Source organism: Macrobrachium nipponense, chromosome 3, assembly GCF_015104395.2.
Source record: "Macrobrachium nipponense isolate FS-2020 chromosome 3, ASM1510439v2, whole genome shotgun sequence".
In the NCBI taxonomy this organism is placed as follows: Eukaryota; Metazoa; Arthropoda; class Malacostraca; order Decapoda; family Palaemonidae; genus Macrobrachium; species Macrobrachium nipponense.
This window is the reverse complement of record NC_087202.1, coordinates 125,952,582-125,977,465: the sequence shown is the minus strand read 5'-3', so window position 1 is coordinate 125,977,465 and position 24,884 is coordinate 125,952,582. Positions and strand designations below refer to the sequence as shown.

The window sequence follows — 24,884 nt, the reverse complement described above, 5'->3', positions numbered from 1 at the left end:
TAAAAGAAAGCTAGACAAAATCATTAGGACACTGAATGAACAGTAAACCTGCTCCAAGAGGTAAGTGAGCACACGATGTCTCCTCTTAGAATGAACTAACAAGTCTTTGAGACATCCTAATCCTTGTAACTCCTTGTAACAGTGACCTAAACAGGGGTCCTAAGAAGTGTTGTAGGAAGTGAAAATGACATAAATCCCCGACAATGAATTCTATACAAAATAAAGAGGTCAAATTCACATTTATAGTGCAGAGAGAGTCATTATCAAATACATGATGACGAACGAATCTCAACTGTAAAAAAAAAAAAAAAAAAAAAAAAAAAGATTAGTTCATTTGAACCTCTAACCGCAGATGCTGAGCATTCAAACAGAGGATGGAACAAGATGGAATAAAAGATTTTGGCCAAAAGGCCAAGCGCTGGGACCTACGTATAAGGTCATGCAGGACTGTGACAGGATATTTAAATTAGTACTCGTGAACATACGCTTGTATTGACTAGGATAATAATTGTGCCTTCTTTATAAATAAATACATCACACTACCATCCCTGTTAGGGCTGTGGTGCCCCTACTTGCAAACCGTTTCGTGTCTTCTTACCGTACCTCCGTTCATATTCTCTGTCTTCCATCTTCTCCTAACCACTGCCTTCGTAGTGCTTCTCCAACTGCTTTGAGGTTTTCCTCCCGTTACGTCTTTCAAACCTATCTAGCATCAAATTCCCTTTCAGCGCTGAATAACCGCACAGGTCACAGCGCTTGAACTATTTGGCCTGAATCCTACATCCTATTCCATCATCTGTGATATCTTTATATAACGAGATGTAGAGAGAGAGAGAGAGAGAGATTTCAGACACACATGCCAACCACTGAGGTACCTAAGGTCATTCAGCGCTGAAACGTTAACTGGCAGTGTGAAGGTTCGCGAGAGATATCACAGGAGGAAGACCTCAAAGCAGTTGCAACATGAATCAAGAGTTAGGGCAGCAAGATGGAAGGAAGAGAATATGGACGGAGGTGCAGTAAAAGGAATGAAAGGGGTTGCAGCTAGGGGACCAAGGGACGCTGCAAAGAACCTTCACTAATGCCAACAGTGTACCATCGCATGATGTACACTGGCGTGACAAAAGCCAAGTCGGCAAGTAGTACTAGGCCTAGTCCCCCTTTGACGACAACGAGCGTCTCAACTCTCACCTACCACGGATCAGATGAAACGACAAGGTGCGTCTAGGATGATAGGAATCACTTCCCGTGCTCTTTGCGCATGAATATCAATACTAATGACAACGAAGCAGTTAGATTAAGCTACTAAACTGGAAACCTGAAACTCCCGCCCATTATCATTGTTCGATTATGACTATTATTATCAATACCATACTGGGGTAGACAGTCTACTACAGTGCAGGATTATTTGGTGTATTCAAATCTCAAACGGTTTTAATGGCTGGAAGAAGTGTTTTCATGGTTTCTGTATTATATGTATATATACATATATACATAATATATACATGTACATATATGTAAGTATATCTATTTGCAAGCAAATCCTCTGGTGCAGGTCGGCTCCCACCGACAAGTGATTGCATTTCGTTTACCAACATATATCGGAATTCCATTTGTATCTTATATACTTAAGAATATACACACATACATACACATATATAGATGTGTACGTTGATATATTTATAGACATATGTGTAAAATATACTATACATCAATACTAAATTAAGTGTATGTATATGTACATACGCAGCCAGTTTTTTTTTTATTTTCTTGCCTGTTTTATGGAATACGTATCAATCACCTTTCGACCTTTAGCGAAAACGAAGTCGCGTCCCGTTCAATTGTTTTTTTTTTATTCTAGTCCTGCTTTGTGTGTGTGTGTGTGTGTGTGTGCAAGCACTTTTAACCTTCATGCAGGGGAATTATTATTAATGTTGATGTAACAGCCCGATTCGATTTGATACTGTTTTCATTCGTATCGTAGCTTTGTCCAGTGTTCTGGGAAATGGCAAAAATAAACGTGCTATATAGTTGCTGGGTTAAAATAGCTCGTTTTATGGTTATTATTATTAATTTCAATAGATGAAACCTATTCCCATAACACAAGCCCACCAAAGGGGCCACTGGCTTGAAATTCAAGCTTCCAAAGAGCCTGTGATTTTTTCCTCAATCACTTCTTGCAGACACCAAAAGATGGTTCCAGGTTCAACGACCTCGCACGACCCAACAACTGACAATAAAGTTTCCTTACCTAAAAAAATTGGGTTTTAAATACAATACCCCTTGTTACCAGTGTTGAGGAAGGCAAGAGGGGAACAATATTTTGACGAAAGGAGCATGTCAAACTGTCCAAATGTCCAAGCAACTGGTCGACAGTGTGGAGCACTGTGGGACACCTTGCAAAGTGAAAAAGAAACCCACCAGGTTGACCACAACAACTGCGGGGAGGACAGTCGCGATGGATCCAGAAATTATATACTACAGGCAAAAGGCGGCGCAATCGAGTCTTCCGTACAGCGGATAATGCTTCACGAAACTCTCAATGGGCTACAGTATGAAACTATCAGCTACGACCGCCGGTCGTAGTAGCCAGTGAGCGCTCAGTTGCTCCTCCACAAATGCGATCGAGTGGAGGTGCGTCGATGATGTCTTCGGAATTGGACTCGGTGGTGCCAGGTGCACGATTATGGCTGACTTTAACCTAACATAAAATAAACACTACAGATGTTAGAGGGCTGCAATTTGCTATGTTGGATGATTAGAGGGTGGATGATCAACATAGCAATTTGTAGCCCTCCAGCCTCAGTAGCTTTTAAGATCTGAAGGCGGACGGACAAATAGCCATCTCAATAGCTTTCTTTAACAGAAAACTGAAAACTGAGAAGGAGCACCCTTAGATTTCTATTAAAAAAAATAAAAAATAAATTAAAACACTTAATGCCCTGGTTTGATTTGGGGGGGTCTTCTTCTAGAGTTCACTAGCTAGGCTGAAGAGTCACTCCTACCCTGACTAGTGTAGATGGTTTCGCTTCATCCCTCCAATCAGACTAACACACACACACACCCACTCTCTCTCTCTCTCTCTCTCTCTCTCTCTCTCTCTCTCTCTCTCTCTCTCTCTCCGGAGTTCCAGTGCAGTTGGTGTTTGTACCCTGCACTTTATAAAATTGTTCTGAGAGGCGACGCGTCCTCTGTAATGGATCCTAATCAATGATGAAAGATCTGAAAGTGGAATTCTCCTCACTCAATTTTCATCATTAATGAGTCAACCTTGTCACTTCGACGCCTGAAATCCACCTGTTGCAGCAAAGCTGTTACAGTAGATTCACATCAACCGTCCATTTTATGTCCAGGCCAGTCCCTTACGACGCTCCTGATTGGCTGTTGATAAGCCAATCACAGGGCTGGAAACTCTGTCTCTCTCGAGAGTTCACATAGGCAGGATGTATGTTCCACCTCTCATGAAAGATGTATACCTCAGGAGAGATGGAACATACATCCTGCCTATGTGGACTTTCTCAAGAGACTGAGAGTTTCCAGCCCAGTGATTGGCTTATCAACAGCCAATCAGGAGCCTCGTAAGGGACTGGTCTGGACATCAAAATGTCAGGGACAAGTGAGGATCGCAGATTCGTCAATGAGTAGAAAACGACTCGTGTGAAAAGCGTAAAATCTCTCTTAATCGCGGCCAGTGTCTGCAAGATACTGGGTGATGCTGCTGTACCGCAAACCAGAGGCTCCTTACTTCACTTCTCTCGTGTTATTTCCGTTTGCATTCCTCGTTGAAATGACTAAGTGTTCCTGTGGCTGAAACTGTCATTTGTCAGAGTTCACTCTTCCGTCAACCAGGCAGATCTTAAGGTTGTCAGTGATTTAGGGATACAAAGAAACATCGGCGCAACAAGTTTTTGAGTACAACGTATAATGCTGTATGAGCCGCAGCCCAGGAAACTTTCATCCACGACACGGTGGTGGCCTGTCCTATAGCTATCGTCGCCAGACGCACATATCATGACCAACTTTATAACCTCGAATAAAACAAAAACTACTGAGGAGGCAAGAGGGCTGCAATTTGGTATGCTTCATGACCGAGGGTGGATGATCAACGTACCAATTAGCAGCCCTCTAGCCTCAGTGGCTTTTAGGATCTGAGGGCGGACAGAAGTTCTTTTTGCAGGAAGCTTAAAAACGTAGGAGTCGGAATTCTCAAAAACCAGATTAAAGGGAAATCATACCAATCGGTGTTGCAAAGGGACCGACGGCTTTAGTACGTGACTTCCGAACCACGTCGAGAGTGAACTTCTATCACCAGAAGGACACATCTCTAACTCGTTAGTTGAACGCACGAGAATCAAACTCACGGCCACCGAGGTGGCAGGCCAACAATTTGCGGTTGATCTCTGTCGCACAACGCATATATAATATATATATATATATATATATATATATATATATATATTATATATATATATATATATATATATATATAGAGGACAGAGTTACACAGGCACGCACAATATAGGATCTCAGCCAAAGACTGCCAGGCGCTGGCACCTGTGAGGTCATTCAGCGCTGAAACGGCAAACCGACACAAAGAAGGTTTGAAAAGTGCAGCATGAGAGACAAGACCTTTTGCAGTTGCACTGTGAATCAATTGTTAGGAGAGGGGTGGAGACGGAGGTACAGTAAAGTAAGAGGAATAAAAGTCGTTGCAGCATCCTAGGGGCCAGTGCCTTACAGTGCACCGCAAGAGGTGCGCTGACGGCACTATACTGCACCCCCTACGGAGTGGAAGTTACTTCGGCGGGAGAAGAAAGAGAGGAACTGGGAGAGAGGAGAAGAAAACGAAGCAGGAATGAAATGATCTTTGCCTCTGAACAAAAGACGAAGAAGAAATATCGACAATCGATGCCCAGGAACCGAACCTTCCATCCGAAAGACATTCGTCTTCATTGCGTTTGCTGTTTCCTTTTTAGATCAACCTCCAAGGCAACAACAATAGCAACAACAACAACAACAACAACAACAACAACAATAATAATAATAATAATAATAATAATATTTTGGAAGAAGGCCCTCTTTGAAACAAATTCTGTTGAATAAAATGGTAGAATTAAGCGAATTACTCTTATATATTATCTTTTCTGGTTTTTTTTTCTCTCTCTCTCTCCTTACAACCCGCAGAGCCAGAGAAGCGAGTGATATGAAAAATAGGAAAGATAATATCATATAAAATGCATTCGCTGAAATCGGCCATCATTCAACAGAATAATAATAATAATAATATAACCGAGCGCTTTTGTCTACCGTTAAAGCTTCAATGGACTTTGCTCGATAGAAAAAAATACGTAATAGCGAAACATTATTTCCCTTGAGGCATTAACTTCCAGCGCATATGTATACACTGTACATAGCAAACACTTGGAAATCTATTGTATGCAATCTGATCTTTAATTCATATTGTTGTTATTGTTTTTTCCTTTCAATATGATTCCCAATATTACTGTCATTACTATTATTATAAATACTAACAAACATATGTAGTATACAGACATTATGTATGATAAATTCGTAAAGTTACTAAGTCTACGGGCAGAACCAGCCCCGTTCCAGAAAATCCCTTCTCACCCCCACCCCCTTCGGAGGGCGTGTGGGCGGTGGAGGTGGGATGAAACCCCATTATAAACCATCTTAGGGGTCCCCACTATAACCCTGCCAAGTGTCATGCCTATCGGACAAGCCGTATGGCCGTGATTGAATGACAGACAGACGGACAGACAGACATAACGCCCATATAGTAAGATACTATGTTTTCATACTTCTTCAGCAACTGTGTGGATACTGGCGACTATCATTTTTTATTTTATCGCGTTATCTCCTCTAGCTAGATTATGTGTATAATATTGTATCTGCTTTGTTTGTTCCATGTACAAGGCCTTGGGCTGAAATAAAACTTATAATTATTATAACTATCATTGTAGGCACTCATAATACCTAGGAGTAAAAAAAAATACTCATCTAAGAGCTCTATTTGCCTTAGCTTGCAATGGCTACCACGAATGAGAGAGAGAGAGAGAGAGAGAGAGAGAGAGAGAGAGAGAGAGAGAGAGAGAGAGAACCATCTGCGTAGGTGTAGGGTTATTGCAAAGAATTCTCAGCCTTGGTTCGACAGTTTAAATGTGAATATTAATAATAAATCTCGTATTGATTTTCGGGCTTTTGATAAAAGCAAACTGTAAGATACACCGTTAACATTTGGAATGGAAAGGAATACAGAATTGAGGCCAAAGGCCAAGCGCTGGGACCTACGTACGATGAGGTCATTCGGCGCCGAAAAGGGAAACTGACATTAAGAAGGTTTGAAGGGGTGGAGAGTCAGATGGAAGAAAGAGACTATGAACGGAGGTACAGTAAGAGGAATGGAAGATGTAGAACTTAGGGGCCCCAGGTTTAATGAATATATGTATGTATGTATGTAGTATGTACTGTATGCTATGTAAGTGTATTTATGTATGTGTTAATATACTACTAATATTATATATAGATATATATAATATTATATATCATATATTATATATATATATATATATATATATAAGTGCAGACAGACAGACAAAATCACTGCAATAGTTTTTTACAGAAAACTAAAAATTCAGGTTTACTGAATGTGTGTTGTGTGTGTGTGTGGTGAAATATATATATATATATATATATATATATATATATAGATCATATATATATATATATACACACACACACACATTCAGTAAACCTGAATTTTTAGTTTTCTGTAAAAAACTATTGCAGTGATTTTGTCTGTCTGTCTGCACTTTTTTTTCCGTCCGCCCTCAGATCTTCAAAACTACTGAGGAGGCTAGAGTGCTGCAAGTTGCTATGTTGTAGCCTCAGTAGGCTTTTATTGTTTTAATTTAAGGTTAAAGTTAGCCATAAGCGTGCGCCTGGCACCGAAAGCACAGGTCACCACCGGGCTGTTGCTGAGAGTTTCATAAATCATTATTAGCTGTAAGCAGAAAACTCGATGGCGCCGAAGAAACTTTGTTAGAATGTTCAACCTGTTTGTCCCCCCATTCAGCGTTGTTTTGGCTGAAAAGCTATGCCACCTTTCCCCCAAAAGCTCTTGACGGAATCATTCCAGGTCTGGCCTACGCATCTCCCGACAGGCGGCTGCAGGCAAAAGTCTCAGGGACGCTCACGAAATGCAACTGGGTCGATGGCATGAAAAACTAACGAACGCGGAACTTCCTCAAATGTCGTCGGTCGCTTTAATATACTCATGACATCAGAGAGCCCCCCCCCCCCCCCCCCCACCCCCCCCCCCCCCCCCCCCCCCCCCCACCCCCCCCCCACCCACCCACACACCCCCTGAAAATGAAAGGTTAAGTCATTGAAAACAACACCATATTATTATTATTACTCAGATGAAGAACCCTATCCATAAGGAACAAGCCCACCAAAGGGGCCACTGACTTGAAATTCAAGCTTCCAAAGAATGCAAAGGCGTTCATTGGAAAGAAGTAACAGAGGGTAAAGGGAAATACAGAAAGAGGCAATCAGATATTAGTAAAACAAACAAATAAATAGATAAATAAATATATAATAATATAAGTAAATTACTAATATACAAGAAGAATTGTTTTAGGGCAGAAATGCAATTTATCTTCGCTTGAATTCTGGAGTCCAATTGCTCGACCTCATCTGAAGGGCAGCTGTTCCAGAGTCCGACGGTGTGAGGAACAAAGGACCTCTGGAACTTTTGATGGAGAAGTTCGACAGCAGCGAGGAGGCAACATTTACATTGACTTCATATTGGTGCTTCTGCTGTTCAGTGAAATCTGGTTGCTCTCTCTCTCTCTCGGCAGATAAAGGTGACCAGGGATCAATCGTGAATGTGAAAGATCTCTGTTGAAAAACAGCTTACGAAAAAGCGACAATCAAGAGACCATCCGACGATGGTCCAAGTCATCACTGCTACAATCAGGAAACGGAAACCTACCACAACGAACCGTTTTGTCTAAAAAGAAGCGTAATGTCTGTCCGTCCGTCTGTCATTCAATCACGGCCAAACGGCTGGTCTGAGGGGCATGAAACTTGGCAGGGTTATAGTGGAGACCCCCAAGATGGTTTCTAATTGGGGTTTCATCCTACCTTCCCCCCTCCAAAGGGGTGGGGGTGAGAAGGGATTCCCTGAAACGGAGCTGGTTCTGCCGTGAAACAGGGCTGGTTATGCCCGTAGACTTAGTTACTTTACGAAATTATCTTACAAATAGTTAAAAAAACACCAGCGGGTCAGTTATATGAAGAAGCAGATGAATGTGCTTTTAGGAAGGATTGGTAAATTGCTAGTTATAGTAGAAGAAGGACAAATGACTTTAAAACAGATTGCACAGATTTTATCGTTGTTATAAATATAATGAGGCCTAACGAGTACAACGTCGTGTCTATAAAAGACTGCAATGATCTGACGTTATTGCAGGACAAACCTAACCTTTGAATCCTATAAATTGACACATCCCATCAACAGCAGAGAGACTCACATTAAAGAATTTCAAATAACCGAAAGGGGATATGACGGCTGAGTGCTCCCGGGGCATTAAGCAACCAATGTTTGACAACAAAGTGAATATTGCTTACTCTCTCATCTGAAAAAAAAAAAAAAAAAAAAAAAAGCAACCACCTGAATCAATACGAAAGAATAAAGGTCACAAAACTCGAAATATTCCATTCCAGTCGCATCATGAACAATGACACATCCTCACCTTAGCCTCTTATACATGGTATTGCGATGCATTGCTACCTCCTTTTCTCTATCAATAATTTCCTGACATTTTATTTATTTACTTAATACAATTTTAATGTCTGTTTTTCTAGTGACCGATCTTCTCTTTCTGTATTTCCCTTTACCTTCTGTTGCTTCTTTCGAACGGACACCTCAATGTTCTTTGAGAGGTTGAATTTCGAGACAATGGCGCCTGTGGTGGGCTTGTTCCATATGAATACGGCTCATCTACTGGATGATAATAATAATAATAATAATAATAATAATAATAATAATAATAATAATAATAATAATAATGCCATCAAGAAAAGAAATGATGAGAGTTGCATATTGAAAGACATATTCGAGATGCCATAAGGATACTGTGCAAGTAACCGCATTTGGGTCAACAACCGCCACCCTTCGGTAGGGGTGTAACAAGAATGCCACCACCGTAGGTCCTGCGTGTCGTGGAAGGTGACTAAAAGGACAGCGGCTGCCTCGCAGTCTTACTTTTTGAGTCAAAGGCCATAGGCCCACCGCCACGCGGTCGTAAAAATCCCTTTGCCAAATAGTAAACCTTGCCCGATGTTGTAAGGAAAGGCGCACCAGGCAACCGACCCCTTAGTGTAGGGATATCGGGAGGAAAGATGATGACGATTTGGGTCAACAATCAACCACCGCGACCAACCAACAGGTAAGAAATGCGCAGTAGAATAGTTTTTTTTCTGTACAGCGTCAAATCAAGGCCGCCGAAAATAGATCTTTCGGAGCCGCGACCTATGAAACTCTCAGCCGGCCGCGGTGTGGGCTATGTTGTTGCGATGCCAGAAGGACGAGCCACGGGGAAATTTCACCTTAAATAAAACAAAAACTGCCGAGGCTAGAGGGCTGCAATTTGGTACGTTTGATGACTGGAGGATGGATGATCAACTTACCAATTTGCAGCACTCTAGCCTCGGTAGTTTTTGTTTTATTTAAGGTAGTTTTCAAGACCTGAGGGCGGACGGAAAACATTGCTGATGGTCAACAGCGCCTCCACACAACACACAATAGAATTCCTTGTTAGGCTTTCTTTAATCTTCGAGTTTTTTTATCTGTTTATGTAGTCACATATTCCAAAATATCTCGTCTTTATAACTACCGAATTTAACACTCCTGAACTCCTCTTTCTGGTTTTATCTACACAGGAAGCATTATATGGACAGATTTTTAAAGCACGTCTAAAATTAGTTTATATATTATATATATATATATATATATATATACATCTATCTATATATTTATATATTATACATATATATACAATATATATATTGTTAAATGAAGTATGAATTATATATATATATATATCTATATATATTATATATATATATAAATATATATATATATATATATAATTATAGATTACATACATATATAATTTATATATATATACATATAATATATACACATATTATGTATAAATGAGTATAATATATTAATATATATATAATATATATATATATATATTTATATAAAGAATACTTTGCTTACAGAGAAAACATCGACACAAACCTTCCAACAGGGCAGAGAAAATGAACCAAGAATTAAAGAGAAAAAAAAAAAAAAAAAAAAAAAAAAAAAAAAAAAAAAAAAAAAAAAAAAAAAAAAAAAAAAAACCTTACCCATTATCAAAAGGGTAAAATAAATGAGAGACGAGAGATGCTGCTGCTGCTGTTGTTGTTGTTGTTGTTGGGGGGGGGGGGTTATTTTTGGTTCTGGGGGGGGGTTATTTCTTTCCTTTAACGGGAAAAGTTCCTGATTGGGAACAGGAGGCCTAAAGGCAACAACCCCCCCCCCCCCCCCCCCTTCCTAAAAAGGAAGGAAGTGTATCCGTGTGCGAGGTTCCCTGACGAGCGGAGGCTCAATCACGCGGAATCTCCTCTCTTCAACAATAAGTGTAGCAACAGTGCAGGGAAATGTTGCAGTTACTGAGATATAGTTGGAGATTTTTATCTGTTTATCCATCTGTTAATTCATCTTTTATTCTAGTAAGTGATCTCCACTCTCTGTAATTCCCATTCCGTCGCCTTCTTCTGTTGCGTCTTTAGATTGAACACCTAAATATTCTTTGGAAACTTCAAGAATTTCAACAAGTCAGTGGCCCCTTTGGTGAGTTTGTCCCATATGAATAGGGTTCTTCATCTTCGAATGAATAATAATAATAAAATAATAATAAAATAATAATAATAATAATAATAATAATAATAATAATAATAATAATAATAATAATAATAATACTGTTGAATAAAATGGCAGAATTCAGCGAATTAATTTATATATTATCTTTTCTATTTTTCTTTCGGCGATATTTCTTAATAATTGGCCAATATTCATATTGGGAGAAATCTGAATTATGCTGAAAGTGGTATTTTATTTAGAACAGGAATTTTACTATTCAAAACTGGTATTATCAGTATTCCAGTATACTGACAATACCAGTTTTGACCAATAAAATTCCTGTTCTAAATAAAATTCCACTTTCAGCATAATTCAGATCTCTCTCAATATGAATATTGGCCAATTATTAAGAATAATAAAAAAATATAAAAGATAGTTATATAAGATTAATTCACTGAATTCTGCCATATTATTCAACAGTACTATTGTTATTATTATCATTATAATTATTATTATTATTCAGAAAATGAAGACCCCTGTTCATATGGAAAAAGCCCACCAAAAGGGCCAATGACATGTTGAAATTCTTGAAGAATCTTCCAAAGAATATTTAGGTGCTCATTCGAAAGAACCAACAGAAGAAGGCGACGGAATGGGTATTATAGAGAGTGGAGATCACTTACTAGAAAATCAGGTTAATGAACACTTGGATCAACAGATAAAAACGTCAGCAAACTTGAAATCCAAGGAGAATTTGATCCGGGTAGCAGTGATGCATTGCATCTTCGGCTGGAACTTCTGAAGTTGCTATTTATTGGTGTTCCGTAGCGGGTAATTAGTCACCAGCCTTTCCAGGATCCTATTTGTGTGGAAGTAGGTCATCATTCTTTCCAATAAACACAAAACGAACACCTGAACTCCCTTTTAGCCCACGTAGGACCTGGGGAAGATAGGCCATTGGCTTCATCCATTTATCCTTTCTTTCTACTCCAACAGAACGTGAGCGCAGTAGTTTCATCATCTATAGACGTCCGCGTTTTCTTCATTAGTTCAAATCACTTGGATTTTAATACATTTCATCTATTTATTAATTCAATTGTCTTTTTTGTTTTTCTTTGGGATCTCTTCTTTCTGTATTTCCCTCGATTCCTCTCACTCCTTCCTAGTGAGCGCCTTCATATTCTTTGGAAGGTTCCGGAATTTCAACAAGTCAGTGGCCCCTTTGGTGGGCTCCTTGTTCCATACGAATATGGGGTCTATGTTCTCAATAATAATAATAATAATAATAATAATAATAATAATAATAATAATTAGCAAATCAAGGAACACTGGTAGAATGACGACGCTAAGCCAAGCTCCATTCTATGGGAATACAGAAACCGCTAACGAAAGGTACTCGGAATAAACCCACCCAAGGCAACAGGAAGAAATACACAACAGAGCACTCTATAGAATGTCAAGAAAGAGGAAAAAGAAGAAGGCAACGAGAGATAAAAGAGCTGTGTATACAAAACACAGAACGGCGAACATAACTAAATAAAAAGACTATTCGATAAAAGAAATAAGGGTGATTCGGTTACTTGAAGGTCGTATAAACAAGTCTATCTTAGTTTATCCAGACCACTGAGCTGATTTACACCTCTCCCAGGGCTGGCCCGAAGGATTAGTTATTTTGACGTGGCTAGGAACCAATTGATTCCCTAGCAACGGGACCTACAGCTTATTGTGGGATCCGAACCACATTATACAGAGAAATGAATTTCTATCACCAGAAATAAATTCCTCTGATTTCTCGTTGGCCGAGCCGAGAATCGAACTTCGGACCACCGGATTGGTAGCCGAGCGCGTAAACCACTCTTCCAACGAGGAACTGAAGGTCGTAGAACAGAAGTTCTCCAACCTTCCAGGAGTAGACGCGACGAGGAAGGAACAGCTCGCGCGCTTGGCTGTCAATGAGGAAAGACAGAAAAAGAAGACAAACTGGATGGTTACTGAATCACGAAGATATGGAACGCGATGATTTCACAAAGAAAGGCAAATGCCGCCACCGAGGAAAAGTAAAACGACGGACTGGTGGTTGTAAAGCCTTTTGATACACGTAAATAACATATGCACACCAACCCAGTTATATCAGTCTCGCGAGAATATATGAACATGTTTTTTTTAGAATAGTCAGCTGCTTCTTTGGCTTCGATTTTTCTTTGTTTCGTTTTCCCCTCTTCCCAGCATCGTGAATAACGTCTCGAATCACCTGTCAAATTCACGGCGACGTTTCCTTCACCTTAAATCAACCCTCCCCAAATTGATCTCGTGAAGTTACCTGGGAAAGAGTGATGTCCTACTCGGTGTCGTGTGCTTACAAAAACTACCCAGGCAGAATAATTAATACTCACACCAACTAGTCGCCATTCTCACCGAAATATATCAAAATACAGACACAGACACACCCAAGAGCATATTGGATGACCATTCATAAATGCTACCTTGTGCTTATTATTACTATTATTATTATTATTTCAGTAGATGAAACCTAATCACACGGAACAAGCCCACCAAAGGGGCCACTGACTCGAGATCCAAGCTTCCAAAGAATGTAGGTACCAACCTCCCACCGCTAAAGACCCCCCAACGCTGCAGCAGCAGCAGCAGTAACAGATCGTGATGGAGAGCCGGTGATTTTTCATCGGCCTGGGGGAGACGCGAACCAGCAACATCCGAGTTTGCATCCCACGACACCAAGCCACTAGACAAGAGGATCGTCTACAGACTCTACACTACCTCTAGGCAGACTCATTCGCACACCAAACACTCACCACTGCCACCGAAAGGCCTCGAAATGGAGACACGCAAGCATACTCATATGAGGCAAGAGACTATAGATGGCCGTTCATAACTCGGCGTTCAAACTATATATAGACTAAGTAGGTGTTATAAGAGCGCTACTCACCCTCGACAGTCAACTTCGTTCCGACACAGGTGATCTTCAGTTCGACGCGTCCGCGCCTCTCCGTGTGGTCACATCCGCACAAATTCGGGACGCTCTCCGTGCATCTCTTGTGGACGTTCATGTTACATGCTGCCGAACAGACACATGGAATCAAGAATTAGAAATCATACACATTGAGGACGACAGACCGAAGATATCGTTATTAGATGCTGATTTGTGGCTGTTACAGTTACATATTGTTATGTCTCTGGCAAAACTGACCAGTAGATTCTACATATGTATATACAGAGGGAATTGTGATCAGAATCATAAAAAATGGGGAAGATATACAAATGAAATCAATATTACAATCATAAAAAATACGCAAAATATACACAGGAAATTTATAATCATAAAAATTACGCAAAATATACAGAGGTAATGATTACTAGAATAGTAAAAAAATGCGCAAAATATACACAGGAAATGATTACTGGAATCATTAAAAAAAAATAAGTGGAAAATATACAGAGGAAATCATTATTAGAATCATATACAATTTGCAAAATATACACGAGAAACTCTGATGACAGCAAGTGGGAAGAAAGAGAATATGAACGGAGGTAGAGTAAAAGGAATGAAAGGGGTTACAGCAGCAGGAAGGGGCCCTTGAGTGACGCCCTTCCTTCGTACACTCTGGGGACGAAAGAGGTTCCCCACACAGGGATGGCATGCGGATACTTACCTCGCGGGACCGTCTGGCTGGAATACAAAGCATTAGAATGAAATGCGAGAATAATGACACAGACCAGTGGTCAAGTTATACTCGACATGATGAAGCCAAACTTACCGGACACCTAGAAATCAGGAGTTCAAGGGTTATTCCAACGTTTCATTAAGTGATATATCTCCATAGATCACGAACGTGCGATTTGGCACAATTGCAAAAAAGCAAGAATATATATAGAAATTATATATATATATATATATATATATATATATATATATATATATATATATATATATATATATATATATACACATATAAAAGCTACTGGATTTTAAATATAGTTCATTCCAAAAGCAGTGAAATTATCATAGCCTGAATACATCCAAGCTGTGATATATATATATATATATATATATATATAATATATATATATATATATATATATATATATATATATATATATATATATATATATATATAATTGCATTTCACGAGCACATACATATACCGAAGCACAAAGAAACATTGCGTAAGGGAATACCAAGTAATAATACAGAAGTGAAGGGAAGGGAGGGGGGGGGGGGGGGGGGGGGGGGGTGGGGGGGGGGGGGGCGAGGGGATAAACTGTTGGTAAAAAAAAAAAAAAAAAAAAAAAAAAAAAGATTTAGTGTCAGTATTGATAAAGAATCGATGAAGGTCGGCTAGTCCATCCTTTGTTTATTTAATCCTCGAAAGTTTATGAACGGCAGGATGATGAAAAAAAAACTTTATATAAATAAAATCAAATCAAATATAGAATGGAGTCGCCTCGAGCCGGATGCTCATATCTTCGGTCACCCTTCCCCCCACTTTGCCCCCCCCCCACCCCCCGCCCCGGGGGGCCATCACTCAGACGCGAGAGTTTATAAAATGGAGTTTTTATTGGGAAAGTCGCCCTGGCTCCAGTGGAGACACTTTTGAGACGATCTAGTTTTGAAAATTTAACAACCCTTCCTCCACATCTTGTTTGTGGATGACTTGACCTTCACTTAGTTTCTAAGGTCAAATTAAGATATAACAATGAGTGATCAGACCTCAAGCTTACTCGGAACCCAAGCGACTTTTTCCCCTCAAACACAAGTTGTAAACATTATATTGCTAAATTTTAAAATTCTATTAAAACGTGCTCAAATATATGGGCAAATAGAGCCTTGTTTCACCAATGAAAATAAGCTATATCGTATCTTAAATAATTGTTCCGTACTGTTTAACATGCACATTATTTATTATTTTTTACATTGTTATTCTAAAAAAATAAACATTAATATCCTCCGCTAAAATTTCCGTATCTTTAACTCACCGCCAAACTCCTTTTTCAGACCTTTTCAGGCCCTTCCATAGGGCTTTCCTAACCCCCCTCCCATCACCCCCATCACCACCAACAACAACAGCAATAAAGTAGTTTGTCGGCTTACCCCCCAAGTAAGCTAAATTTGAACTCATTTACCGCTCACACCTTGACACAGAACTGTGGTGGAGCACTCAATCTCCAGTTTTAGCTTCGAAGATCAAATCAAAATAGTATAAAAATAAATAGCTGTAGACAAACTGATAAGTGATCTCGTTCGTCTTTTGAAAAGGCCTCCCCTCAGGGCGTTGCTGAAACTGTCAGGGGTAATACGTGGATAAAATGATATTTCTATTAATGGAGATTCAGGCGTGATGTATGTGTGTGCTAAATAATTATATTTGTATAAATATGTGTATATATACATAATACACACACATATGTATTAATATATATATATATATATATATATATATATATATATAGATATATATATAATATATATATATATATGTGTGTGTGTGTATATATATATATATAAACATATATATACATACTACATACATACATACATTATATACATATATTATATATATATATATATATATATATATATTATATATACGTATATATATTATCATATATGTATTTACTCCACGCCAATCTAAAAATATCAAATACACCAACACGAAAAAAGCAAAAAACTACACATACAATATCTCAAAACACCAACTATGTCTCGAGGCAATATTCATGAAGGAGTGTTCACAGAAAACAATTGGTTTAAGTCAGTTTTCTCTCCCCCCAAAAATGAGGGAAAAAAAAACTAAAACCAAAAAGTAGAAAATGGTACAGCGTATAATCAAGGCCATCGGAAACAGATTTCTCTCTCTCTCTCTCTCTCTCTCTCTCGGTGGTCTCGGTACAATGCTGTGTGAGCCGTGGCCCATGAACCATTAACCACTGACCGTTGGTGGCCTATCCTATATCCTCTGCCAGAAACACGGTTATGGCTAACTTTACCCTAAAGCAGAATAAAAATCACTGAGGCTAGAGTGCTGCAATTTGGTATTTTTGATGACTGGAGGGTGGATGATCAATATACCAATTTGCAGCCCTCTAACCTCGGTAGTTTTTAAAATCTGAGGGCAGCACAGACTATAGTTTCTTTTACAGAAAACCAAAAGTCTATCTTGTATTGACAAAACATCACAAGTTCCAGCATATCTGAGCAAGTTATATAGATTCAAACCGTAAAGCCAGTGGGTCCTGAATAGTGAAACGCTCTTTTTCGAAATAAGTCGAACGTGGGTGACTGAAACTAAGGATCCCAGCAGGCATTATTATTATTATTATTATTATTATTATTATTATTATTATTATTATTATTATTGTACTTAGGAAGCAGACCCTCTCTCAAGCATACTTTATTAAAAGTAATGGCTACTTCAGCAGCGTTACACTTGTAGAGATTCTTCTCTATTTTGCGAATAGCGGCTTTTTCCGTGCTACTTAAACAGGCTAGTAGAGCGCCTATAGAGGTCATGGTAAAATACAGGGTCAAAATAGGTGTATATATTTGAATTTTACAGATAAACTATGATACCATAGTCATCAAAGTCATTAACGATTTTCTCTCTCTCTCTCTCTCTCTCTCTCTCTCTTTCTTAAAGCGAGCTTTCGTCTGGAGCTGCCAGACATCCTCGGCTGGGAAGCTGAGGGTGGACTGATCTTGGTGCGGTGTCCGTCCCTCCTTATATCTGTGGCTGACAGCAGGGGGTCTGCCCCATGCTTGTCTCCTATTGGCGGTGGCGGTGAGTCTTGTTTTTCATTGGCTGCCTGAGCCAGGTCTCAAGCCACTTTCTTCGGGCCGATGGTTGCGTTGCAGCATATCCTGCAGCCGCCTGGACCTCCTAAGCGGCGCTGTAACATTGATGGGCGTTGCGCTACGCTGTGGGACGTCACGGCTACTTTGATTTCCATCGGCTGCAGGAGTACCTCGTTCGGGGGCGTTGTCATCCATAGAGTTGTCATGATCGGTGGTGTCATTGTTGGTGGCAGGTCTTCTCATACTCGTAGGGAGGAGAAATTCTTCCTGCGTCGTATTCAGATTAGGTTTTATTTGCTGGATGAGTAGCGCCTCCAGCAGGCGCAACGACGGGCATCAGGGGCCTTCCCGATGATCTTCGTGTTTCTTTATGATGACATCTCGGGAGATGGCCTCGTGATGTTTGGTGCGGGCGTGATTCTTTATAGCCCCCTCTTGGGCGTGGCACGAGAGTCTCTTCGACAGTCGCATGGTAGTCATACCTACGTAGGCGCCGCTGCATTCGCGGACTGGGCATGTATACTGGTACACTACATGCGTCTGTTTCAGGGGTTCTCGTGCCTGTGGAGAGGGGTTATTTTTCATAAAAAGATCGCGCGTCCTCCGATTCTGGTAATATATGATTAGGTCGATATTCTTGGTGTCGTCAGTCGGGGATACATTATCAGAAATAATTTTCTTAATGGCGTCCTCTTCTTCACGGTAATGGGAACTCATGAAGGCTTTGTAGTACAGCTTGATATTATCCTGGGGGCGGGGCGGCGGCTCTCACTACCGTACCATTTCTCCAGGGCTGTGCGGACTTCCTTGCTGATTAATTTATTTGAGTACCCGTTATTCACAAGTACTTGGGAGGCGCGGTCGAGTTCCTGGTGAGTGTCCTGCCAGGGTTGAGCAGTGGGAGAGGGCCCATCCTGACGAAGGCCCTGACGGTGGTGCTTTTGAATCTGGCGGGGCACTCGCTGTCTCCGTTGAGGCAAAGTCCTAAATTGGTTTTCTTGTGTAGACTGAAGTACGAAGACCGTCTTCCGTCTTGCTTACAAGGACGTCGAGGAAGGGGAGCCGATCGTCGGAGCTGCGTTCGACTGTGTAGTTCAGCACACTACACTGCTGAAATGCTTGACGGAGGGCTTCTACCTCATCCTCGGCGTCGACTTGCACAAAGATGTCGTCAATATAACGTCCATATCTGCGGGGTTGCTGCATCCTGGCAAAGACCCGTTCCTCCACGGTGCCCATATAAAAGTTAGCGAAGAGAACCCCCAGTGGGGAGCCCATCGCCACGCCGTCCTTTTGGCGGAACATCTGGCCACGGTGGGTGGGTGAGAGAAAGGGGCCTTCTTCGTGCATATCTCCAGCAGCGTACGGAGCGAGGCTTCCGGATGTTGAGGGGCGCCGTCGACTGATTCCTGTAGACACGATCAAGATTATATCTATGGTTTCGTCGACAGGCACGTTCGTAAATAGGGACTCTACATCCAGCGAGGCGATAATCCCGGTACCAGGGGCGTCCTTGATGGCTTCTAAGAACTCTGCCGAAGACTGCAGGCTGTACCGACTCGGGACGTAAGGGGTCAAAATTTGGTTGAGGCGTTTAGCCAAGGCGTACGTAGGGGCGGGCGTCTGGCTGATGATCGGCCGGAGGGGGTTTCCTTGCTTGTGGGTTTTTACATTGCCATATAAATAACCCAGGCTGTAGTCTCCTTGTATGGGCGGGAGGTGCACAGCATTTGTTGCAGCATTCACTGCGCTGATGACTCCGTTAGCCTCCCTCTTGATGTCGTCTGTCGGGTTCCTCGTCAGGCGCTCGAACTTGCTCTCGTCAGACAAAATAGCATCCAGCTTCTCGTGATATTCGGCAGTATCAATCAAGACGAAGGCTGCTGTCTTGATTGATACTGCCGAATATCACGAGAAGCTGGATGCTATTTTGTCTGACGAGAGCAAGAGTCCCTATTTACGAACGTGCCTGTCGACGAAACCATAGATATAATCCTTGATCGTGTCTACAGGAATCAGTCGACGGCGCCCCTCAACATACCGGAAGCCTCACTCCGTACGCTGCTGGAGATATGCACGAAGAAGGCCCCTTTCTCCACCCACCGTGGCCAGATGTTCCGCCAAAAGGACGGCGTGGCGATGGGCTCCCCACTGGGGGTTCTCTTCGCTAACTTTTATATGGGCACCGTGGAAGGGGAAAGGGTCTTTGCCAGGATGCAGCAACCCGCAGATATGGACGTTATATTGACGACATCTTTGTGCAAGTCGACGCCGAGGATGAGGTAGAAGCCCTCCGTCAAGCATTTCAGCAGTGTAGTGTGCTGAACTACACAGTCGAACGCAGCTCCGACGATCGGCTCCCCTTCCTCGACGTCCTTGTAAGCAAGACGGAAGACGGTCTCCGTACTTCAGTCTACACAAAGAAAACCAATTTAGGACTTTGCCTCAACGAGACAGCGAGTGCCCCGCCAGATTCAAAAGCACCACCGTCAGGGCCTTCGTCAGGAGGCCCTCTCCCACTGCTCAACCTGGCAGGACACTCACCAGGAACTCGACCGCGCCTCCCAAGTACTTGTGAATAACGGGTACTCAAATAAATTAATCAGCAAGGAAGTCCGCACAGCCCTGGAGAAATGGTACGGTAGTGAGAGCCCGCAGCCCCGCCCCCAGGATAATATCAAGCTGTACTACAAAGCCTTCATGAGTTCCCATTACCGTGAAGAAGAGGACGCCATTAAGAAAATTATTTCTGATAATGTATCCCCGACTGACGACACCAAGAATATCGACCTAATCATATATTACCAGAATCGGAGGACGCGCGATCTTTTTATGAAAAATAACCCCTCTCCACAGGCACGAGAACCCCTGAAACAGACGCATGTAGTGTACCAGTATACATGCCCAGTCCGCGAATGCAGCGGCGCCTACGTAGGTATGACTACCATGCGACTGTCGAAGAGACTCTCGTGCCACGCCCAAGAGGGGGCTATAAAGAATCACGCCCCGCACCAAACATCACGAGGCCATCTCCCGAGATGTCATCATAAAGAACACGAAGATCATCGGGAAGGCCCCTGATGCCCGTCGGTTGCGCCTGCTGGAGGCGCTACTCATCCAGCAAATAAAACCTAATCTGAATACGACGCAGGAAGAATTTCTCCTCCCTACGAGTATGAGAAGACCTGCCACCAACAATGACACCACCGATCATGACAACTCTATGGATGACAACGCCCCCGAACGAGGTACTCCTGCAGCCGATGGAAATCAAAGTAGCCGTGACGTCCCACAGCGTAGCGCAACGCCCATCAATGTTACAGCGCCGCTTAGGAGGTCCAGGCGGCTGCAGGATATGCTGCAACGCAACCATCGGCCCGAAGAAAGTGGCTTGAGACCTGGCTCAGGCAGCCAATGAAAACAAGATCACCGCCACCAGCCAATAGGAGACAAGCATGGGGCAGAACCCCCTGCTGTCAGCCACAGATATAAGGAGGACGGACACCGCACCCAAGATCAGTCCACCCTCAGCTTCCCCAGCCCGAGGATGTCTGGCAGCTCCAGACGAAAGCTCGCTTTAAGAAAGAGAGAGAGAGAGAGAGAGAGAGAGAAAATCGTTAATGACTTGATGACTATGGTATCATAGTTTATCTGTAAAATTCAAATATATACACCTATTTTGACCCTGTATTTACCATGACCTCTATAGGCGCTCTAACTAGCCTGTTTAAGTAGCACGGCGGAAAAAGCCGCTATTCGCAAAATAGAGAAGAATCTCTACAAGTGTAACGATGCTGAAGTAGCCATTACTTTTAATAAAGTATTATTATTATTATTATTATTCAGATGAACCCTATTGAAATTCAAGCTTCCCAATTAGAAAGAAGCAAATGAAGGTACAGAGAAATAGAGAGAGAAAAGATCGGTTGTTAGAAAAAGAGAGAGAAATTATCAAATAAATAAATATACAGCCGTTGAAAGACATTTTTAAAATGTGATACTGAGAGAAGACAATCATTTTGAATAAGGAGACAATGATTCATATTGCCTGCAAATATAAATTTCTGACTTACGTTGGGATCGAAAGGTCAGTTGGAAGCGCCCTTGCATTTCATGTGAGAGCCCTGGGTTCGATCCTAATGTGAGTCAATTTATATATATATACATATATATATATATATATATAGATATATATATATATATGTGTGTGGGTGTGTGTGTGTATATATATATACTGGATGTTTACAACGCTTAAGCTATTCCAAATCATTCATTGTAAACCTTGAAGCATTTTTCTCCTATTTCAATATGATTGTCTTCCTCTCAGCATCAGATTGGAAAAAATATCCTTCAATGGCCGTTTATTTTTTTATTTTTTTATTTCTTAACAACTGATCTCCCCTTTAAGTATTTCTCTGTACCTTCAGTTGCTTCTTTCGAATGGACGCCTTAATATTCTTTGGAAGCTTCAAGAATGTCAGGTCAGTGAGTGGCCCCTTTGGTGGTGGGCTTGTTCCATATCAATAGGGTTCATCTTACTAATAATAATAATAATAATAAAAATAATAATAATAATAATAAAAGGAGAAAATACTTCATAGTAGCACGAGTCCTCAAACGGAGAAACAAATCCACAATGGCGTACGGCAGAACAGTTTCAAGAGAGCTCTCTGTAGAGATGTTTTCCCTCTCAGGGTGTTGAGTATTACCCACCCGAGGACCCGAGCGCCCTCTTGACACCGAGAACACAGGCTGAGGCTTCCCAGATGCTCCTCCGAAGGGGATGGCATCATTTATTTTCCTCTCATTCTCGCTCGCTGTGATATATGGTTCGTGATGGATGAAGCTCCTCCGCCGACGGCTCTCACTTCCTCAGTTTAAAACAGCCATCGATCGTGATTGTTGTTTCGCGTATCCAGTCCCCGAAGAGAATCCCACTCACGCACTCCGGTGGCTCTCGGGTCTCTTGGTGGCCCATGGCCGCTCGCACCAGACCTCTCCGCGTTCCCCTGTCGGACGCTGTGTCTCTCCAGGTATTATTTTCTCAGGATCATCATCCTCCTCCTCCTCCTCCAACGTATCCCTTGCAACAGCACCAAACTCCTTCATTTCTTTTCTAAACAGGACCTGTTCTCCTACGTTAAAGTGTATTTTCGTAAACCAATAGTCTCTGTATTATCCTAACTTCCTCTTGATAGAGAATGCCTTCTCCTCTCTTCAGGACTTCCATGAAATCTATCCACTCAACAGCAGCACCAGTATGGAATAAATGTGCCTCAGCGCTGTCGAACTTCTACAATGTTCCAGAGGTCCTGTATTCCTTCCACCGCTGGATTCTGGAACAGCCTCCCTTCAGGGGATGTCGCGCAACTGGAACTTCTTCAGAAGTTCAAGCGAAGATGCAATGCATTACTACCTTAATACAAATCTTGTATTTACTGGTTAATTTATCTATTTCTCATAGGACTCATCATCTCTTTCGGTATTCCCTTCTGTTGCTCCTCCCGAATGAGCCACCAGAATATTCTTTGGAAGCTGGAATTTCAAGTCAAGGGTCCCCTTTTGATGGCTTGTTCCATATGAATAGGCTTCATCTTCTGGATGATGATAATAATAATAATAATTCTAATAATAATCGACAGAAACGTTCGTATTCCCCACTTGAACTTTCTGCAGAGTTCTCCCCATTTCTTGATTTCTGTTATTTGATTCGCCCCCAACATCCAAATGGAGCCCGACTTGGATTATAGTATTTACCCACCTCTGGCCCTGTGTGGGCTCTCGTCCACTTTCTCCTCCTCCTCCTCTCCTGCTGAGAAAAGTGCGTGGAGAGAGAGAGAGAGAGAGAGAGAGAGAGAGAGAGAGAGAGAGAGAGAGAGAGAGTGAAGACGAGCGAGCACATAAACCGACCTAATACGACCATTCATCTGGTGGTTTTTGAAGGACGCGAGAGAAAAGACGCTGATTGCTGAGAAGCCCCTGAATGGAAAGCAACGAGTCTCATGACTGATCTCCCTTACTTATCTTCCTTACTGATCTCCCCTCCTCCCCCTAAGCCCTCCTGAGTCCTTCTTTTTTTTGTTTCTTCAGTCCGCTTATTCCCTCCTATTTTAGGAGATTGTACTCCCCGCAGTTCCTTCTTCTTCGCTCGGGGCTATGGGCCGTCCCTGAGCGCCCTGTGGAAACCGGGGTCTCCTCTCGGGGCTGCTAGAATCACGGTTTTGTGGGGCACTCGGCACTTTCTCTTACACTACTTTTCCATGACTTGCCAATCCCTCACTTTTATATACTTTCATGACTTGCCAATCCCCCACTTTTATTTTCCTTGACTTGCCAATCCCCCACTTTTATACTACTACTTTTCCATGACTTACCAACCACTCACTTATCCCTAACACGTGCGTAGGAACGAGCGTCCCAGGATGTTACACAAAATAAAACAGACGAAGAGAGAGAGAGAGAGAGAGAGAGAGAGAGAGAGAGAGAGAGAGATATTTACGATTTGTCGCTGGAAACAACTCAATGAATTTTTGTGGATGATGCAGTGTTCCAACTGGGGGTTTATCCATTTTCATATATATACTCGTATTCGATAACAGGATATTGCTTCCAACAATCGAGGAGCGGTTCGCTGATTGGAGAATCAAATGAGCAAACCTGTTTGTGCGCCCGGGGTGGGGCGGGGAAGGCAGGGGATCGAGTAGTTTGGGGAGATGTGACATATTTACCTTTCAACTGCAAACCTGTTAGTACACTTCAGGTAGAGGCGGGGTAAGTAGGGGATCATGTAGGTTGGGGAGACATGACACATCCACCCTCCAACTGCAAATCTGTTTGTCCACCCAGGGTGGAGGCAGGGTGGGCAAGGGATCGAGGAGGTTGAGGAGGCATAACACATCCACCCTCCAAATGCAAAACTGCTTGTCCACCCCGGGTGGGGGTAGGGAAGGCAGGGGATCTCTCCGTTACTTGAAGAATAATAATAAAAAAAAGCAAAAAATATTACGATACAGCAGAGATCTCCAGATTAATTGGTTGTCTCAAGTTTCGAGTGGCGGTATAACGCGAATCGTAGTGATATTTTTTAAGAGTTCTGATCTCATTGCTCGAACATCTATCTCTTTTCCTGCATCA

At 41.8% G+C, this 24,884-nt stretch overlaps 1 protein-coding gene across 6 annotated transcripts in view; it reads right to left on the bottom strand.

The window, feature by feature from the left end:
• LOC135222048 (protein kinase C, brain isozyme-like) overlaps window positions 1-24,884 on the bottom strand; it is a 548,910-nt gene that overhangs the window by 115,401 nt on the left and 408,625 nt on the right. For all 6 annotated transcript variants that reach the window (XM_064260187.1, XM_064260186.1, XM_064260188.1 and 3 more), the window contains exon 5: window positions 13,887-14,015. In XM_064260187.1, coding sequence (XP_064116257.1) covers window positions 13,887-14,015 — 129 coding nt within the window. The remainder of the gene's footprint in view (window positions 1-13,886; window positions 14,016-24,884) is intronic.